We start from the raw sequence: 18,561 nt of genomic DNA, 5'->3' as shown, positions 1-18,561 counted from the left end.
GGACTCGCCGCCCGGCGCTGCCGCTCACTGCGCCCTCGGCGACGCTCCGGCGAGTCCCGCGCGCAGCTGCCGGAAGTGCGCGCGCCGTGGGAGCGTCCGGGCCCCACGCGGAACCCCCGCCGCGATGCGCCGCGCCCGGGGGACCGCGCCCTGAGCACACCGCGCCCGAGCTCCGCGCCGCGCCGCGCCGCGCCGGCCGCCGGGGCCATGGGGCTGCCCACCCTGGAGTTCAGCGACTCCTACTTGGACAGCCCCGACTTCAGGGAGCGCCTGCAGTGTCACGAGATCGAGCTGGAGCGCACCAACAAGTTCATCAAGGAGCTCATCAAGGACGGCTCCCTGCTGATCGGGGCGCTGCGCAGTGAGTGCGGCGGGCGGGCCGGGACGCGGCGGACCGGGCTTCTTTTGTTTGAATGGGTTTGGGGACAAAAAGCTGAAGAGCTCCCCTGCTGGCGGCCAACAAAGTTTGTTCGTAGGTGTTCTTACTGACTTCCATGTCTGCAGAGAGAAGGGAAAGTTTCTTCAGTGGCCGGGAGGATAGGCTCGGGAAAGGCGATCAGAGGCGTCTTTTGGGTGACGCCGATGGGAACAGAGATGTTCGGGACTTTCACTTTTTTTGTATGCGTGCATATGTATACGTATATTTATGTGTGTGTACCTAGTTTGAACAGCTAAAAAGTTCTTAAAGAGAGGGAATGGATCAAGGGTTTGTTTAAGCTAGTTCATTTAGTATTATTCAAAGACAATTATTAGCCGGGCGTGGAGTGCATGCCTTTAATCTTAGTACTTAAGAGGCTGAGATTGGATTGCAGGTTCAAGGACAGCCTCAACAAGTAGTAGCAAGACTCTTAGCAACCTAGGATGGAGCTTGGAAGTACAGTGCTTCTGGGTTCAGTCCTCAGTGTAACACACACACACACACACACAACACAAACACACACACAATTTCCTTTGCGCCTCAGTAGATCTGGGTACAGTCATCGAGATGGCTTTAAAATACACACACACACGTGTGTGTACATATATTTTTGTATATATGTGTGTGTGTGTGTGTGTGTGTGTGTGTGTGTATTTACAGTTTTGCCATTTAGTAAGATGATCTGAGTCGTTGTGGCACTGTGGATTTTAACTCTGCAAGTTTTCCGGCGTCTTACTTTTTGGTTTCCATTGTGTATGGTTTTGGTAGAGCCTCTGGGCATGAGAGTTCTTAGGAAAAGGCCAGTCAGAACGGGCGATTAACGTAAATACCCGGTCTTCTCCTACCTCCTTTCTTGCACACCTCTTGACAGGGTTCATTTCCTTCTTTCATCCCCTCTGAAACTTCACTTTGAATTTCTAAGACTTAGACGAATATCTCTTTGGTTTTTTTTTTTTGTTGTTTTGTTTTTGTGGTAATGGGATTGAATCCAGAGGCATTCTACCTTAGAGCTACACCCCCAGCTCTATTTTATTTCTTTTGAAACAGGAGTCTTGCTAAATTGCCCAGGCTGTTCTTGAATCTGAGATCCTCCTGTCTCATCCTCCCAAGTACTGGCATTACTGGCCTAAGAGTGCCTGAAACTCAGACTTATTGAACGGAGAATTGAGTAACTGAATGATAGGCTTAACTTGTTACCTTCATCAAAAAGTATTTGCTTCCTAATAGATTTTGAATACTTTAGCTTCTGAAATGAAACCCTGCAATCTCTGATACTGATGGCTGAATAAAGTATTTTCACAGGTGGTAGGGACTTTGGGTAATCTTGTAATTCTGAGACACAGAGAAGCAACATCTTTGTAGATGTCAAGGGCAAAGTCGGCAAAGGTAGGATGTGTGTGTGTGTGTGTGTGTGTGTGTGTGTGTGTGTGTGTGAAACTGGAACAGATATCAGCATCTGATCTGTATCTTGAAGCTTGTTAGTAATAAAGATGGAGCTTGGAAAGATGTCTTGAGATTACTGTGTTCTGAAACCTTTTTTTATTTTAACTATCCCAAATTCTAAAATAATTACTTACTATTTATATTAGCCAGGGTAAGGAATATGTGTTTTATGCCCACATTCACTTTATTTCTGAATTTGAGGCTACTGTGATTATAGTGTTTACTGATTTGTGAAAAATCAGGCTTATCTGCCATTCTTTCTACCTTGCTTATACACAGATGTGAGTTTTGCAAATCCTGGTTGAGTTCTAAGGATTAGCCTTTTTGCATATTGGAGAGCCTGATTCCTCTTTTGGCGGACCTTTCTAGCCAGGCATGGTAGTTTGTAATCCCAGCTACATGGAAGACTGAGGAAGGAGAATCTAAAGCTTGAGGCTGACCTGGACAACTTTAGTGAGAACCTGCCTCAAAATAAAGAATAAAGGTTGGGTGCTGTGGCACACGCTTGTAATCCTAGCATTTGGGAGGCTCAGACAGGAGGATCACGGTTTACCGACAGCCTCAGCTATTTAGTGAAGCCCTTTGTGACTCAGTGAGACCATGTTTCAAAATAAAGAATAAAAAATAGGGCTTGGAGTGTGTAGCTTGGCAGTAGAAAGCCCCTGGGGTTCCATCCACAGTACTGCAAAAAAAAAAAAAAAAAAAAAAAAAGAAAAAAAAAGAAAAAAGAAAAAAGGAATAAGAAGGTCTGGGAGCTGGGTGTTCTGCAACCCTCCTGTAATCCTAGTACATGGTACATTGGTACATTGAGGTAGGAGGATCTGAGGTTCAAGTACAGCCTCAAGAATTTAGTGAGACTCTCAGCAACCTAGCAAAATTTTATTTCAAGCACAATAATAAATGGCACTGGAGGTGTAGCTCAGAGGTAGAATACCCCTGGGTTCAATCTTCCATACCACAAAGAGAAAGAAAGAAGGGAAGAAAGAAAGAAAGAAAGAAAGAAAGAAAGAAAGAAAGAAAGAAAGAAAATGCAAAAAGAAGGCTGGGGATGTAGCTCAGTGGTAGAGCACCCATGGATTTAGTACACAGTGCTGCAAAAAGAAAAAAAAAAAGCTTCCCACACTCTGCCAGATGTTCTACATTTCCCCTCCACTCTGTGTGAGATTAGCTTTCGTGTTTCAGACATTGAAAATACTTACATAGCAATGATAAATACTCTGACATGTACATAATTTTACTAGTGATATTGCATACTTAAGATTCTTGAATCGGGTGATTCCCATCCTTGTAGGTGTGTTCTTTCTTTCAGAAGTGAAAATATCTTGAGAGGGTAAGTTCCTTAGAGGTATAGACCTTGCCTCATTAATTTGATCTTATATACTTAAATACACAACCTGCTGTCTTTCTAGGATTCCTAGCTTTGTGGTGAGTGCATATTCCTTTAACATGTGATTATTATTTCTTTTATTGTGGAAGGAAAATGTTTTATTCCTTGTTAAAAGAATTCCCAGCATCAGCTGCCAAATGGGAGATTTTAGACCAGAGGAAACCTTGAAGTCACATGACAGCACTGTGCTTTTCCCACCAACTACCTTCTGTCCCTTGGGGAGGATGCTCTGAGGCCAGCCTGCAGCTGCTAAATGCTTGCTCTCTGAAGCTGCAAGGATAAAAGTGTGCCTAAAGGATTTGAAGCCTGCTTGGTCCTGTCCTAGGAGTGCTGTCTCTCCCTTCCTGTTCCTTCTGTCTGTTTTTCTTTCTGCTTGGGGAGGGCTTTGTTTTCTCTAATTTTATATCAACTATGTCATTAGGTGTCTGTTGTCCAGTGCAGACTGTGCAGACTTTTTTTTTTTTTAAGCATCTTGCTGTTTCACCTTGGTTAGCTGATAATCACCAATGTTTTATATACTATCCTTGCAATAACTTTTTGGGTGAGAGTTTTGGCATGCATTCTTTGATTAAAATGTGTATGTTTCAATAGCAACTACACATACTTCTTATCTATGGTAAAGATTTATTTAGGTTTCTTTAGTTGACTGGAAGAGGACATGTAAGTAGAACTAGATGATTTAAATTGAACTACATTTTATTTTTAAATAATATATGTTACTCTTTTTTTGTGTGTGTGTACTGGATATTGAACTCAGGCGTGTTCTACCTTCAAGCTATATCCCTAGCTTTATTTTTAAAAGAATTATTTATTTTTTGTGGTACTGGGGATTGAACCCACAGGCATTCTACCTTCGAGCTGCACCCCTGGCCTGATTTCCTATTTGGATTTTTTTTTTTTTTTGCGGTTGTGGGGATGGAGCCCAGGGGCATTTGACCTCGGAACTATATCCCCCCCCCCCCGCCCTATTTTTTATTCTTTATTTTGAAACAGGGTCTCACTAAGTTGCACAGGGCCTCACTAAGTAGCTGAGGGCCTCATTAAGTAGCTGAAGCTATCTGCGAACCACGATTCTCTGGTCTCAGCCTCCCAAATGCTGGGATTACAAGCGTGCTCCACCATGCCCAGCTCTTATTTGGAAACAAGGTTTTTCTCTAGATTGCTGAGAGTATCACTACTTGCTGAGGCTGTCCTTGAACTTCAGATACTCCTGTCTCAGCCTCCCAAGTACAGGAATTATAGGCGTGCACCACCATGGCCAGCTACCTTTACCCTGATTTTATTTTTTATTTTGAAACAGGGTCTCCCTAAGTTGCTAAGACTGTCTTGAACCTGTTATCCTCATGCATTAGCTTTCCAAGTACTGGGATTACAGGTGCGCTACTATGCCTGGCTGTTTAATATTTTATAAGTGAACTACTGCTGGAGTTGGTGGTGCATGCTTGTAATCCCAGTAATTGGGAGGCTGAGACAGGAGAATTGCCAGCCTCAGCTACTTAGTGAGGCCCTCTGCAACTTAGTGAGACCCTGTTTCAAAATAAAGAATATGAAATAGGGCTGGGGGTGTAGCTTGAAGGTAAATGCCTCTGGGTTCCATCCATAGTAATGAAAAGAAAATTAAGAAAAGAATAAAAAATAGGGTTGAGGGTGTAGTTCAGAGGTAGAATGCCTCGTTCAATCCTCAGTACCATGAAAAAAAAAAAAAGAAAAAAGTGAATATTGCATTCCATTGTTTGTATCCATTCTGAGTTAAAGGAGGAGAGTTTAGTGTATTGGCTTAGACTTGAGTTTAAATTTTGATGCTGTCCAAGTGCTGTGTGATAGTTGGCAAATAAATTAATCTGAGTCCTACTTTACCTGCAGAAGGAGGGAAACATCTAGGAAAAGCTAGGATTATTTATTCATTTTTTTATAGACATATGGAAATTTTGTGAGCGATATTTGGGAATAATCTTGACCCTGGTGAATCAGATATAGTTCACGTAGTTTGATTCAAAATCTCCACACTTTTCATTAAGCATATTTTATGAACTTTATTTCTTTATCAGTTGCCACTATTAAATTTGAGCTGTGAAATCATAGGTTTTTTGTACTTACTAATTTTCTCTTTTTAAAGACCACATCCAAAGAAATATTTCAAAATTACTCTCTTGTATTATTTCCCTTTTACTTTTTCTTTATACTTACTTCAAGGAATCACCTATGAGGTGAATAAGGTTTGTTTGTGCAAAAATGCACAGAATTCCTCCAAAAAAGAAGAGAAAAAAAGGTGGGGGGATAGACAGATTGGAATTTTCTAAGTGCTTTTAAGTGTTCTAACTACAAAAATATAAATATGTGAGGTAATGCATACATTATGCAGATTTAGCCATTCTACAGTGTATGCATATACCAAAATAAAATGTTATATACCAAGTATATAGTTTTTGTCAATCAAAATTTATCAACCAGTAAAAAAAAAACCCTACTATATTCTTCTCTGTCTGTGGCATCGTATCTGTAGATTCAACCAACCATGGGTGGAAAATATTCAGAAAATATAAGTGACAAAAGATGGCAAACTGCATATACAGACTTTTTTGTTTATTTTTATCAAATAATACGGTATAGCAGCTACTTACTTAGCATTTACCTTGTATTATGTACTATAAGTAATGGAGATGATTTTGAGTATGAAGGGGTGGGTCTGGTGGCTCACACCTGTAAGCCCGGTACTTGGGAGGCTGAGACAGGAGGATTTTAGGTTAGAGGGTAGCCTTAGCAATTTAGTGAGACTCTCAGCAATTTTGTGATACAGTGCTTCAAAATCAAAAGAGCTGGGGGTATAGTTCAGAGGTAGAATGCCCCTGGGTTCAATCTACAGTATCAAAAAATAAAAAAGAGTAGGGAAGCATGCTTAGGTTGTATGCACATACTACACATTTTATATGGTGTATGTATATAAAATGAATATATAATATATAAAACATATTTATAGAAGGGACTTATATAAGAGTGTAGACAGTATTGATTAGATGGGAGAGCATTAGCATTCTTCCACCTTGCTCTGTCGCATCTGGGCCAGCCTTCCTTTCTTACTGTATTTATTTTTTCTCATTGCTGTGAGCTGGAACTGGTCGGCTTTTTGTTCTTTCTTTAAGATATTTTAAACCTATATGTTTGGGATTCTTTTAAAGGGGCAAAATTACTGGGCTTAACTATATATTTATTATGGTAGCTAATTAAATGTATACAAGCATGAAACTATAATTCTATGTACATCATGTACACTACCTTAAAAGCAAATCCGCTTACAAATTTAATGTAAACAATATTGAGAAACCAATACAAAATATGTCAACTATATTTAATTAATCTAATGGATGATGATGTTTTGCTGAAACCAATTTTCTCCTCACTGAAAGACTGCTGATAATATCTTGTGTGTTGTTGATGATTCATTTTCTCATTGCTTTTCCCAACAGACAACATACTGTACTTGAGTCTTCTCGCTCTGCTATTGGCCTTCTATTCTTTGAGAGCTACTTCTGTCACAGGCTTTTTTTATTTACCAGTCATATTGCCTCTGTCTGGAAGCAGAAGTTCCTGGCACTAATGATTCATGACACAAACGAGGAGGGCACCTGTGCCAGTGGTTTGTTGCTCATAGGATGATGTTGTAGAATATGCACTTACTGAGGGCGTTAGCAAGAAGCAAATGCATTGTTTCTCAAGGATGCCTACCCTCCGAGGCCACAGATCTCAGTTTGAAGTTCACTGCTTTGGTGAGTTTCTGATCTGGGGATTAGGTAGGTGCTTATCGGAGAAAACCTTAAGGGCAGATAAGCACACCTAGGTAGATGTCTTAGGCTGAAGTACCCCCATCATGCATTTGCCTTGTTTCCCAGACACACCTTAGCCTGTGTTGTTTTACTTTAAGCCATTCTCTAGTATGTGTTCAGGGCCCACTTTGCTACCAGAATTTTGGGTTGCACAGGGAAGGAATTAAGTAAAAAAGGGGGAAAACAAAAGTTTAAGAAATTTGATTAGGAGGCTGGGGCAGGATAGCACATTCAAAGCTAGGCTGGGCAACTTAGATCCTGTTTCAAAATTTTAAAAATGGGTTGGGGGTACAATTCAGAAGCAAAATTCCCCTGGGTTCAATCCCAGTGGTAAATAAATAAATGAATGAATGAATGAATGAATAATTACATAAATCAATGGAATCAGGCATGGTGGCACTTGCCTGTAATATTACTACTTAGGAGGCTGAGACAGGAGGGTGCCAGGTTGCAGGCAAGGCTCAGCAACTTAGTGAGGCCCTCAGCAACTTAGCAAGTGCCTGTTTCAATAAAAATTAAAAAAAATATAAGAGATAATAAAAAATAAAAAAGGACTAGGGTGTACATGCATAGAGACAGAATGCCTCATGGATCCAGTCCTCAGTGCTAAATAAGTAAGTACATGAATAAATAGATAAGTGGAGCTGGGCATGGTGGCACACATCTGTAATCCCAGTACTTGGGAGACCGAGACAGGAGGACCAGCCAATCTCAGCAATTTATTCAGACCCTTAGCAATTGAGTGAGAGTCTGTTTCAATATCAAAAATAAAAAAGTGCTGGGGGTGGGGGTGTAAGTCGGAGGTAGAATGCCTCTGGGTTCAATCATGAGTACAAAAAGAAGTAAGTAGAAAGGGCTTGGGGTATAGCTCTCTGGTAGAGCACACCCTGCCTGGGTTCAATCCCCAGTACTGAAAAAAAAAAAAAAAAAAGGAAGACTGTCTTTAGTTTTCTACTGCTTACTTAGTCATCCTTCAGCCGTTAGTGGGAACCATTATTTTAGGCTACTTCTGGTATTTAACTTTGCACCTAGGTTTTATTTAGTGTAAGTGGAATCCAGTGTGGATTCTTGGTTATTCACTGAGAGATGCTTCGTTGCTCTGCAGCCCACCGAGGTGGTTTTGCTTGTTTGGTTGGGCAGCCTAATCAAAGGTGTGTATGTGTAATTACTTCATTCATTTAATCCCTCCAGTCATTAGAATTTGAGTTAAAGGAGCAGAAACAACTGCATCTTTCAAATGAACTGTAATTAATTTTTGGAACTGGTAGATTAGGAAATGTGGTGCTTTAAGATTCTGTGACATGTTACGAGTAAAAGCAGTTATACTTGTGTTAATTTAAATGAGAGCCTTGACACTCATCAGAGTGGAATTAAATTGGGTTGGCTGATTACTTCAATCTACCTCATTGCGTGCTCTAGATGAGCTTAATAGGTGCCCTTTCACAGTATCTTTATTTCTTCTGGATTTTCTTTCCAGCAGGTGCTAATTGAAGGGCTCTCTTGGGTGAGAAGGTCAGAAAATAGGTTGCTGTGGGAACAGAAGGCACTTACCTAGCTTGAGCAATAACCACCTCATGTACTGCCTCCTGTACAGTGAAGATTGGAGTGGTTTCAGAGTACAGAAAAATTGGGAACCAACAACCATTAAGCCATTGAAAATCATGCTTTTTTTTTTTGAACTAGGGATTGAACCCAGGGGCAGTCTACCTCCAAGCAACAACCCAATTTTTCTTATTTTTTTTTTTTTTGTTGTTGTTGTTTTCAAACAGGATCTTGCTAGGTTGCTAAAAGTCTTGCTACATTGTTGAGGCTGGCCTGGAACCTGTGATTCTTCTGTATCAGCCTCCCAAATACTGGGATTTCAGGCATGTGACACCATGTCTTGCAAAAAGCTGTTTTGAGAAACATCTTCTCAATTCTTAAGACCTCTTAGAACACAATAGTAATTGTATTAATGATAATGCTTCAGATTATATAATGTAAAAATAAAACTTAATTTAGTATTGCTCTAGCATCCAGCGCAAGTCTTTTTATTATTTTTTATTTTTTTGTGGTCTGGGATGGAACCCAGGTGCATTCTACCTCTGAGCTACACCCTCAGCCCTATTTTTTATTCTTTATTTTGAAACAGGGTCTCACTGAGTTGCAAAGGGCCTCACTAAGTAGCTGAAGCTGTCTGCAAACTGATCCTCTGGTCTCAGCCTTCTGAATGCTGGAATTACAAGGGTGCACTACCATGCCCGGCCCCAGTGCAAGTCTTTTAAAGTCATATATATATGTATGTATGTATGTTATGGCCAAGCTTTTCTCTAGATTTATAAACATAAACATTAGATTTAAAAAATAGAATATTAAATTGCATCCAGTAAAGGTTGTACAATAGTGAAGAATTTATTATGGATAGATGAGAAAGGTTGAGGGAAAGGGGGTCATTTAGCTTCAAATCTCTTTCATGATATTTTCTTATGCCAGAACTGTGACTGCCACCTGTTCTGGCCACAGCCATCCTTGATGTCTGGATGGTAATTTTGGCCCATGGTAGCTTTCTAGGCAGGTGCCAGTATTGCTGTCTCCCAGATGCCACCCACCACTTTCAGCTTGCAGCTCTGCCAGTTTTCCCTTCTCTAGCCTGTTGAACCGTTGCCCAGCAAATAATAACCCTTACAGTGTATTCCCAGTAGATCTGTTTCAGCAACCCAGGGCTGCTTCTTGCTGATTTTCTTCCTGCAAATTAAAACCAGTTGCTGAGCACCTGGCTGTCTAGGTCATGGAACGTGTGTTTCAACTTTTGCAGCTGCCATATTTTGAGTTATGATGGCTGGTTTTTGTATATGCTTAGCAACTTACATAATATTTATTTATCTTAATGGCCCTTGAAGCAAAAGAGAAGGGGAAGGATGATAACAGGATATTCTGTAGAAAAGATGTTAACAGTTTTGTTTTAGGCCAGGTGAATTTAAACTTCAGTTTGTATATTTCTGGTAATGTGGATCCTTTTTTCTAGGAATATAAGCCAGGTGCATTCTACCTTTGAGCTATACCCCAGCCCTTTTTAGAAATAGAGCCTAACTAGATTGCTGAGTTTCACCATGTTGCTGAGCCAGGTCTCAAACCTAAGATTCTCTTATCTCAGCTTCCCAAGTACTAGGATTACAGATGTGAGCTACCACACCCAGCCTGTAACTGGATTCTTGATAGTGTAACCAGAATAGCACAGATATAGAGTGCAGTATTCTGATTAAACAAATATTTCAATTAAATATAACCCTTGAAACCAGGCTGGGTGGCACAGGCCTGTAATCCTAGTACTTGGGAGACTGAGACAGGAGGATCACAGGTGGAATGACCAACCTTAGCAATTTAACAAGAGTCTCAGCAACCTAGTGAGACCCTGTTTCAAAATTTAAAAAAAGGGCTGGGTGTGTAGCTTGGAGATAGCATGCGCTTGGGTTCAATCCCTAGTACCAATAAATAAATAAATAAATAAATAAATAAGTATAAAAAAGAAAATAAAAAAGAATCCAGTTACAATGCTGAAAAAGTTTCATTGTGGAACACATATTCAACACTGTAAGCATTGTGATATGCTTCAGAAAAATTAATTGTGAAACAGATGGTACCTTAGAGTAGCTAATAATCTGCTACTTTTCCAGCCTTTCCCCCCTTTTTGCAAAGGTATGAATGCATAAAAGAAAATCAAGTAAGTCATAATTTTCTAGGATCTTGAATTTTTGTTTGAGAATAATTTTCAGATTATAATTTTATATGGAACATGGTAAGAAAAGGCAAGGGTAAGACTAGTAATTAACATTTTGTAAGTAATTTTATATTAGTGATGATTGATTTTTTAGTCCTAATTTTTAGATTCTGTGGTAAAAATATAACTAATAGTTTTTAAAAATACTAAACCATGACAATTTTATATTGCTGGCTTATCTGATTTGGCTGATTATCTGGTATAATGGAGAGTGTCTTTTATTTTGTGAAGGGTGGGGAAGCATCTTGAGTTAGTTGTCAATATCAAGTGATTAAAAAAAAAATTGGGCCAGGTCTGGTGGTACACATTTGTAAGCCCAGTATTTGGGAGCCTGAGATAGGAGAACTAAGCAAGACCCTGTTTCAAATTAAAGAAAAAAATAGGGCTGGTGATAGAGCTTGGAGGTAAAATGCCCCTGGGTTTAATCCCTAGTAACACACACACACACACACACACACACACACACACACACACAGAAATGCTTCCTGTACTTAACCTTGCTACATTAATAGTGCTCTCTTCTCTGGACCTTTCCTTTATTCTGGGAAAAAGGGGTAGACACAGAATGATATCTTTTCATTGGAATCAGACACATTCCTCAGTAGTGGAATTTCTCTGATACTTTGAAAATTTAAAAAACCATACTGCCTGCTAGTTTATGAAAGACATGCCAAATAGCATTCCCTTGAGCTTATCCAAGTAAAAGACTCAGCTTCAATTTTCTCTCTAGTACACAGGAAAAGTGATGATTTAATTTAGAAAACTGGTAAGTGTGTGTGGACAGGCGATAAGCCACTAATAGAAATGAGTGTTCTATATAGTGTGTATGTAGCCTGTTGTTGCTTTTGAAATAGGGGGTATGTAGTAGATTGATTTTACTTTATTGTTGAGAGAATTTTTCTTCTTCATTTAATTTTCTTCTTCTTTAAAATATCTGACTAAGCTGGTGTGGCAGTCCGTAACAGTAATCCTAGTATTTGAGAGGCTGAGACAAGAGGATCCCAGGTTTGAGGACAGACTCATAACTCAGTGAGACTTTCAGCAACCTTGTGAGACCCTGTTTCAAAGCAAAAAGTAAAAAGGGCTGAGGATGTATCTCAGAGGTAGAACACCTCTTACCTTAGTACTGCAAATAAATAAATAAATAAATAAATAATAAATAATAAATACATAATAACATTTTTGAATGAAAAAAAAAACATATGGTGCTGGGTATGATGGCACATACCTATAATTCCAGTACTTGGAAGACTAAGACAGAAGGATTGCAGGTTCAAGGCAACTTAGTGCGACCCTATTTAAAAAACAAAACAAAAGTCACACAAGATATGGCCATACAAAAAAGGGAACGGGGTCGGGGTGGGTGGGAAGGGATAGCAAAATTATTATTATTATTTTTGGTGCTGATGATTGAACCAAGGGGCATTCTACCTCTGAGCTACACACCAAGTCCCTTAATTTTCTTTAAAAATTTTTTAAGCAGGGTCTTGCTAAGTTGTCAAGACTGGTCTCCAACCTGGATCCTCTTAACTAGTTTACCAAGTTCTAGGATCATAGGTGTGCTCCACCACACCCAGCTAGCAAATTAAAATTCTTTGTGAAAACAAATGTTATGGTATGAGGACTTGTACTTTGTGTGCTTCCTATGAAAATTAATTATTATCTGACTCTAGAGAATCAAAATACTATGAGAGGAGCCTTCCAACTGTTTTAAAAGTTGGTTGTGGAAAAATTGAGGGGGATGGGTCCATGGTTCCCATTAAAAATTGTCAGTAGATAATAGAAGTGACCTTTTCTCTTTTCTTCTTTTGGTGGTAGGTATGGAACCCAGGGTCTCACATGCTAAGCAGCTCTTTCATTGAGATATTGAGAGGTGACTTGTAAGGGGCCTAGTGTTTGGGGAAGATTTGGACAAATGATGTCCACATCTGAGATAAGGGCAGGGACTTTGGAAGGCAATCCTGGCTTTCCACAGATGACCTTCCCTGACCTCATTACTTCCTCTAGTCCCAATTTCATCCCTGCAGCTGCTTCTCAGTGTGTGAAATTGCTGGGCTCCTCTTCTTTTTTCTTTACATTTTTTCTGTCCTCTCTCCAACATTGGTGGTGAACAAGGATTCCTTCTTAGTCATTTACTGTTTGCTTTTCTTGTGTGATAATATCTGCTCCCAGGGTTCCATCCATGACCTCATTTTCCTGAGCTCTAGGCCAGATTTTCACCAGCCTAAGAGAAACAACAACCCGGATGTGCTTCAGGCAACGTCAAACTCCATCTGTCAAAAACAAATTTCTGTCTTCCCTTCTAGTTCTTTTTTGTTCGCTTACATCTTCAACTGCCTGGCTGTTTTATCAAGAAACCTTTGAGACCTTCCAACTATATTCTCTTTTCTTCCACTCTGCTTAGATTCTTCCATTTAGCTAGCCCTGCAATTCTTTTTATTTTTTTTAGTACTGAGGATGGAACCCAGGGACATTGTACCTCTGAGTTACCTTCTTCTAGCCCTATTTTTTAGTCTTGTATATTTTTGAGACAGGATCTCACTGAGTTGTGAAGGGCCTTGCTAAGTAGCTGAGGCTGTCCAAGAACTGCAATCTTCTGGTCATTGCCTCCCGAATGCTGGGATTATAAGCATGCGCCACCACGCCTGGCAGCCCAGCAATTCTAATATCCCAAATATTTTAAATTTACTCTTAGTTGCATTAATTTAAAAATCTGTGTACATATATAATAATTTTAAGCATAAATAAGAATTTATTTTTATAATTATTTAAAAAAATTTTTATTGGTGCATTGTAGTCATACATCTTAATGGGGTTACAAGATGGTGGAGGCATACATGCACACATATTTTTTCATAATTTTTTTTTTGGGTGGTACCTTCTACCTCTGGGCTACACTCCCAAACCTATTTATATTTTTTTATTTGGAAATAGGGTCTCTTAAGCCAGCAGAGGCTGGCTTCGAACCTGCGCGATCCCTCTGACTCAGCCTCCCAAGCGCAGGGATTACACATGTGCGTCCCCGCGCCTGGCTTTTTTTTTATAATTCTTGAGGCCACATATTCAATGTAAAGGTGTCAGTAAGGCCAAGCTTTCTAAGGTTGTTAAGGGAGGAGTCCTTGTCTCTTGAGTTTCTGGTGGGCTGGTTATTCATTTAAGTCATTCTTTGTGTGTAGAAGTATCTTTCCAGTCTCCTTCTGAAACGGGGGGCTTCTTGAGAAGAAACCCAGCATTTCATCAAAGATGAAACTTGAGAAGAAACTCGGCGTTTCCTTACTGGGTTTTTGTCTACGGTGAGTGCGAAGAATGACACCCGCAGACCACAGGAAGAGGAGTAAAGGTTTATTGGAAGCAGCAGGGAATAGGGAAAAGTGGCCAAACACCCCAAAGGGGCTATCGGAACTCTGAAGTCCAGCAGCTGCCTTCAGGACAGTACTTGAGGGTAGCCCAAGCTGAATGCCTTTAGTTGCAAGCTGCTTTTTCCCAAAGTCCATGCGATCTGCCAGAAAAGAATAGGGAAAGTGGCAGAATACCTCTAGGGCTATTGGGGCTCTGGTGTCCAGCAGCCGCCTTCAGGATAATACTTGAGGGTAGCCCAAGCCAAATGCCTTCAGTTCAAGTGGCTTTCTCCCAGAGTCCACGCGATGTGCTAGAAAGGAAGTGCAGGTCAACCCTAGGGGCCCTGGTCGGCCTTGATGTCCAGTGGAGGCCTTCAGGTCACTACCTGAGTGTAGCTCGGGCCACGTGCCATCAGTTGCACTCCGCCTTCTCTCAAAGCTAATGCGACCTGCAAGAGAGAGAGAAAAGCTCCCCAAAGGGGTGGGGTTCCCAGAGAGGGAAAAAGCGTCTTGGTGACTGCTAGGGGTTTATATATGTCTGCATGTTCTCTGTTGGTTGGAGTTTGGGATTCTGGGAATTCTGGGAAGCAGCTCTCAGAATTTGCATAGGGTATTTGCATGTCCTTTGAAGGGTCTCCTTTCAGTAGGAGTGTCAGACTTGCTCCAGTGATGTCTCCTGGGTTTGTTGATTAGTAAACAGATGGTTTTGTGAAGCTTTGGTCCTTCTTATCTCTGAACCTTGGAATAGCTGATCTCAAAAGCCTTGGAAGTTAATTACTATTCCTCGCCCCCAGGAAATTGACGAGGCCTCTTCCCTATCTGCCTACTTCCTTCTACCTCCTTACTTGTATGTCTCTGTTGTATTTTACCTACTGTTTTGAGTATAAACTTGTTGGTGTCAAGGATATTTGTATTCTAATTAGATCTCATATTGTGGGTGCTTAGTGATCATCCAGTTTACATTTTAAAAAGAATGTGTTACGGAGGATTTTTTTTTTTTTTTTTTTTTTTGGTGGTACTGGGGTTCCTGGAAGCCCTTCTACCTCCGGGCTACACTCCCAGACCTATTTTATATTTTTGAAACAGGGTCTCTTAAGCCAGTGCGGCTGGCTTCGAACCAGCGCGATCCTCCTGTCTCCGCCTCCCAAGTGCGGGGATTACAAGTGTGTGCCACCGTGCCGGGCTGGAGGAGGATTTTGAATATTTGTGGAGTAAATGAGCCAGAGAATGGTGACTGCAAGAATGTTCTTTAATTTTGTCTTCAGCAGGCTTTATGTTCTGGATGGAATTCTCTCTGCTGACTTTTTGTAGTAGATAATGTACCAGTATTGGGAAATGGCTTCAAAATGTATTTGGAAATAGCCTTGGTATTAATGTGCCACTATTGGAAAAAGACTTCGGTATTATGGAAAATAAATTTGGAAAACGAATTTGGTAGTAATGTATCCAAAATTGGTTTCAAAATATAAAAAAGCAGTCAGGGCCTGGTTACTGCCAGGCATTCAGGCAGCTGTTACAGTGCAGAGTCCCCTCATTAAAAGTAATTAGCCAGTAGATAAGAGTTGGGACCTAGGGTCTTCATATTCTAAAAACAGGTTTACATAATAAATTACACCTAGCCGAAAAGCTAAGAATTCCCCAAGAGTGCAGGAGGAGGGTGCAGAGTGTGGGAGGGTACAGACCTCTGTGAAAGGGGAGCAGATACCACATGACCCCTAACTTTGATAATCATTCTGATCCTCACAGAGAAACCTAGGCTTATACCTGCGTTAAGGCAGGAATAATTTTTTTTTTTTTTCCTGAGCTAGAAATCCCCATAATCATAAAAAAAAAAAAAGGGCCTGCATGGAGTTAATGGGCAGACTACACCCAGGTCAGAAGATTATTGGTAGAGCAAGATGAAGGACAATGTATCTATATAACTGTTCTGTATCCAACAACTTCAGTGACTTATTTTCAAGTCATTCCCATATAGTATCTGGTATAGGGCTTTATTAACCTATCTTTTCCTTCTGTCTTTGTAATAATAAAATTGCTTGAGCTTATAGCCAAAAAAAAGAGGAGTTCTGGCTCTTGTTTTCTACACATAGCTAAGAACAAGAATCTGCAGCTACATCTCACTGTTAGAGATAATGCAAAGGACAGCAGGTAGTGCCAAGAACTTTGTTCCAGTTTTGACATTACCAGTAACTAGTGGCATGTGTATACGCCACTGGTTCCACACTCTATTTTCATAAAAAATGGTAATAATATTTACCCCATTTTCCTTGTAGGATTTTTGTGTGGGCCAATGGAAAAAATTCAAATAACATGAAAATATGGCATTATTTTTATTTAATACTACATATTCTTGTGAATCTGTTGTGAATACTTGAAACAAGGACTTATTTGTTGCCCATATTAAATCTACTTAGTAGTATATAATAGAGGATATGGCATGGTTTTTATTTGCTCTTCTGTAAAAGACAAATAAATAAGTAGTTATGTTTATTTGGAAACTAAGGAAGCATTGGGTTGACATTTGGGAATTAATGAATAGGCCATATAGATTTTGAGACTATGGGCATATCTATTGTTGCTTTGGTTCTGCCAGCTCAGGTCAGTGGTATATAAAATTATTTAGAATTATGGTCACAAATTACACTTCTCAGAAATGATATAAATAGTTGGGCAGTTACAGAAAATTTAACAGGTCAAACTCTGCAGATGAGAGTTTAACCTGTTCTTTTCCACCTATGTCTCTCTATTTTGAAGGCATATGGTGGCTTAAAAAGCACTTTCTTAGGTGCCCCTTATGAGACGCAGATGTTTGTAAAGGTAATTATGTTGACTGAGAGTGAGATTGCCTTGGTGATTATTTGTGAGAAAAGACAATGGTAGATTGGGAGAGCACTACTGGAGGGGCTGGGCACAGGGAATTATGGGGACAGAGGCCATTGAGTTTATGAATTGAAGAGGAAGATTCAGTTGGCCCAGTGAGAAATTGAATGGAGCCTCTAGCAAGTTGATCCAGGGAAGGTGTCCAAATTGACTTGGTGTCCAAATCTCTAGGATTTGGATGGTACCTAGGGACAGAAAAATAAAAATAAGAAAGGAAATGAAACAGATTTTTAAAAAAGTGAATCTGTGGACTTAAAGGGAGTTCTTGTCTGGGGAACAATGGGCAGGAAGTTTGGACTTTTGGGAAGCCATAGGGAGAGAAGCAAGTGCTGGAAAAGATGGCCTTAGGGGTTAAAGAAAGAAAATACAGACCCTGAATAATCTTGAACAGGGAAAACTAGCGAGAGACCATGACAGATGGCATCTAGGTTTGTCAAGTTTGAACTTTGTTGGATGCTTGTCCTTTTCTTCCCAGTATTGCCTTGATTTATCAGACTGCTGCAAAAAGGGAGTATAATTTTGTGGATATTCATGGCTGGCTGAGTGTGATGTTTTGCAGCACCCACTGATGAGAGATGATGATAGAGGCTACAACAGGGATGTAGAACCATGAATGTGAGCCACAAGGTTCTCTCCCCACTCTTAGTCCCTAGGTCGTGGCTTCCACTTGTTTCTTGATTGAGATTATGTTTTAGCCTCCTATGTACTGGGATTATAGGTATGCACCATGGTGCCCAACTTCATTAGAACATTTTAATGTTAGGTAGGTTAAAAAAATAAAAAACAAGAAATGATGCTTGGGGAAGGGAACAGTTAACAAAATGTCTGTATAGGAAGGTCTCACTGCCAGTTTCACCAGTGTGAAATTATGGGAGGGATGACATGAAGAGGGAGATGTGGGGAGCTAGGTGGGATGCAGAAGGAAATACCTCACGTGATGTGTGCATGTATGAATGTATTACTTTGAATCTTATTATGCTGTATAATTGTAATGTACCAATAAAATTTAAAATATAAACTAAAAAAGGAAGCTTTAGCATTAAAAAAGTCATGCTGCTTTAGTTGAGATGGCCTAGGCTTTGGAGTCAGAAAAATGCTTTTCAATCCCAGTTCTGCCACTTTGAGCTATATAAGCACATCACCTGGCTTTTGTTGTGTTTCCTTACTATATATATGTATAGTAAAAAAAAATATATATATATTCACATTATATTTGTATATAATATTGTCACACTATATAAATAATATAGTCACAATAATGTCATACTATATATAAAACTATATAGTCACATCATATATAAATGGGAGTAATATTTACTTCATATGCATGTCATTATTTTAGACAATGACATTGATATTGTTAATTTTCTCTTTCTTATCTCTAGCTAGTATTGAAACTAGAAGCAATTTAGACCAGTGTTATAAACACTGGAACAACCACAGTTTACTTAAAAAAAAGACATGAAGTGGCTTTTTCTAAGCAAAATCTCTGTGTTACTTGGGCAAATGCACTCTAA

At 39.9% G+C, this 18,561-nt stretch overlaps 1 protein-coding gene across 3 annotated transcripts in view; it reads left to right on the top strand.

Annotated features, from left to right (window-relative positions):
• Nucleotides 1-207: 207 nt before the first annotated feature.
• Nucleotides 208-18,561, top strand: part of ARHGAP42 (Rho GTPase activating protein 42) — a gene marked incomplete at both ends in the record, with an annotated part of 271,441 nt that continues 253,087 nt past the window's right edge. For all 3 annotated transcript variants that reach the window (XM_080701664.1, XM_080701663.1, XM_080701662.1), the window contains one exon: nucleotides 208-361. In XM_080701664.1, coding sequence (XP_080557790.1) covers nucleotides 208-361 — 154 coding nt within the window. The remainder of the gene's footprint in view (nucleotides 362-18,561) is intronic.

This window comes from Muscardinus avellanarius (assembly GCF_963383645.1).
Source record: "Muscardinus avellanarius genome assembly, chromosome: 1".
In the NCBI taxonomy this organism is placed as follows: Eukaryota; Metazoa; Chordata; class Mammalia; order Rodentia; family Gliridae; genus Muscardinus; species Muscardinus avellanarius.
This window is presented reverse-complemented; position numbering and strand designations above follow the sequence as displayed.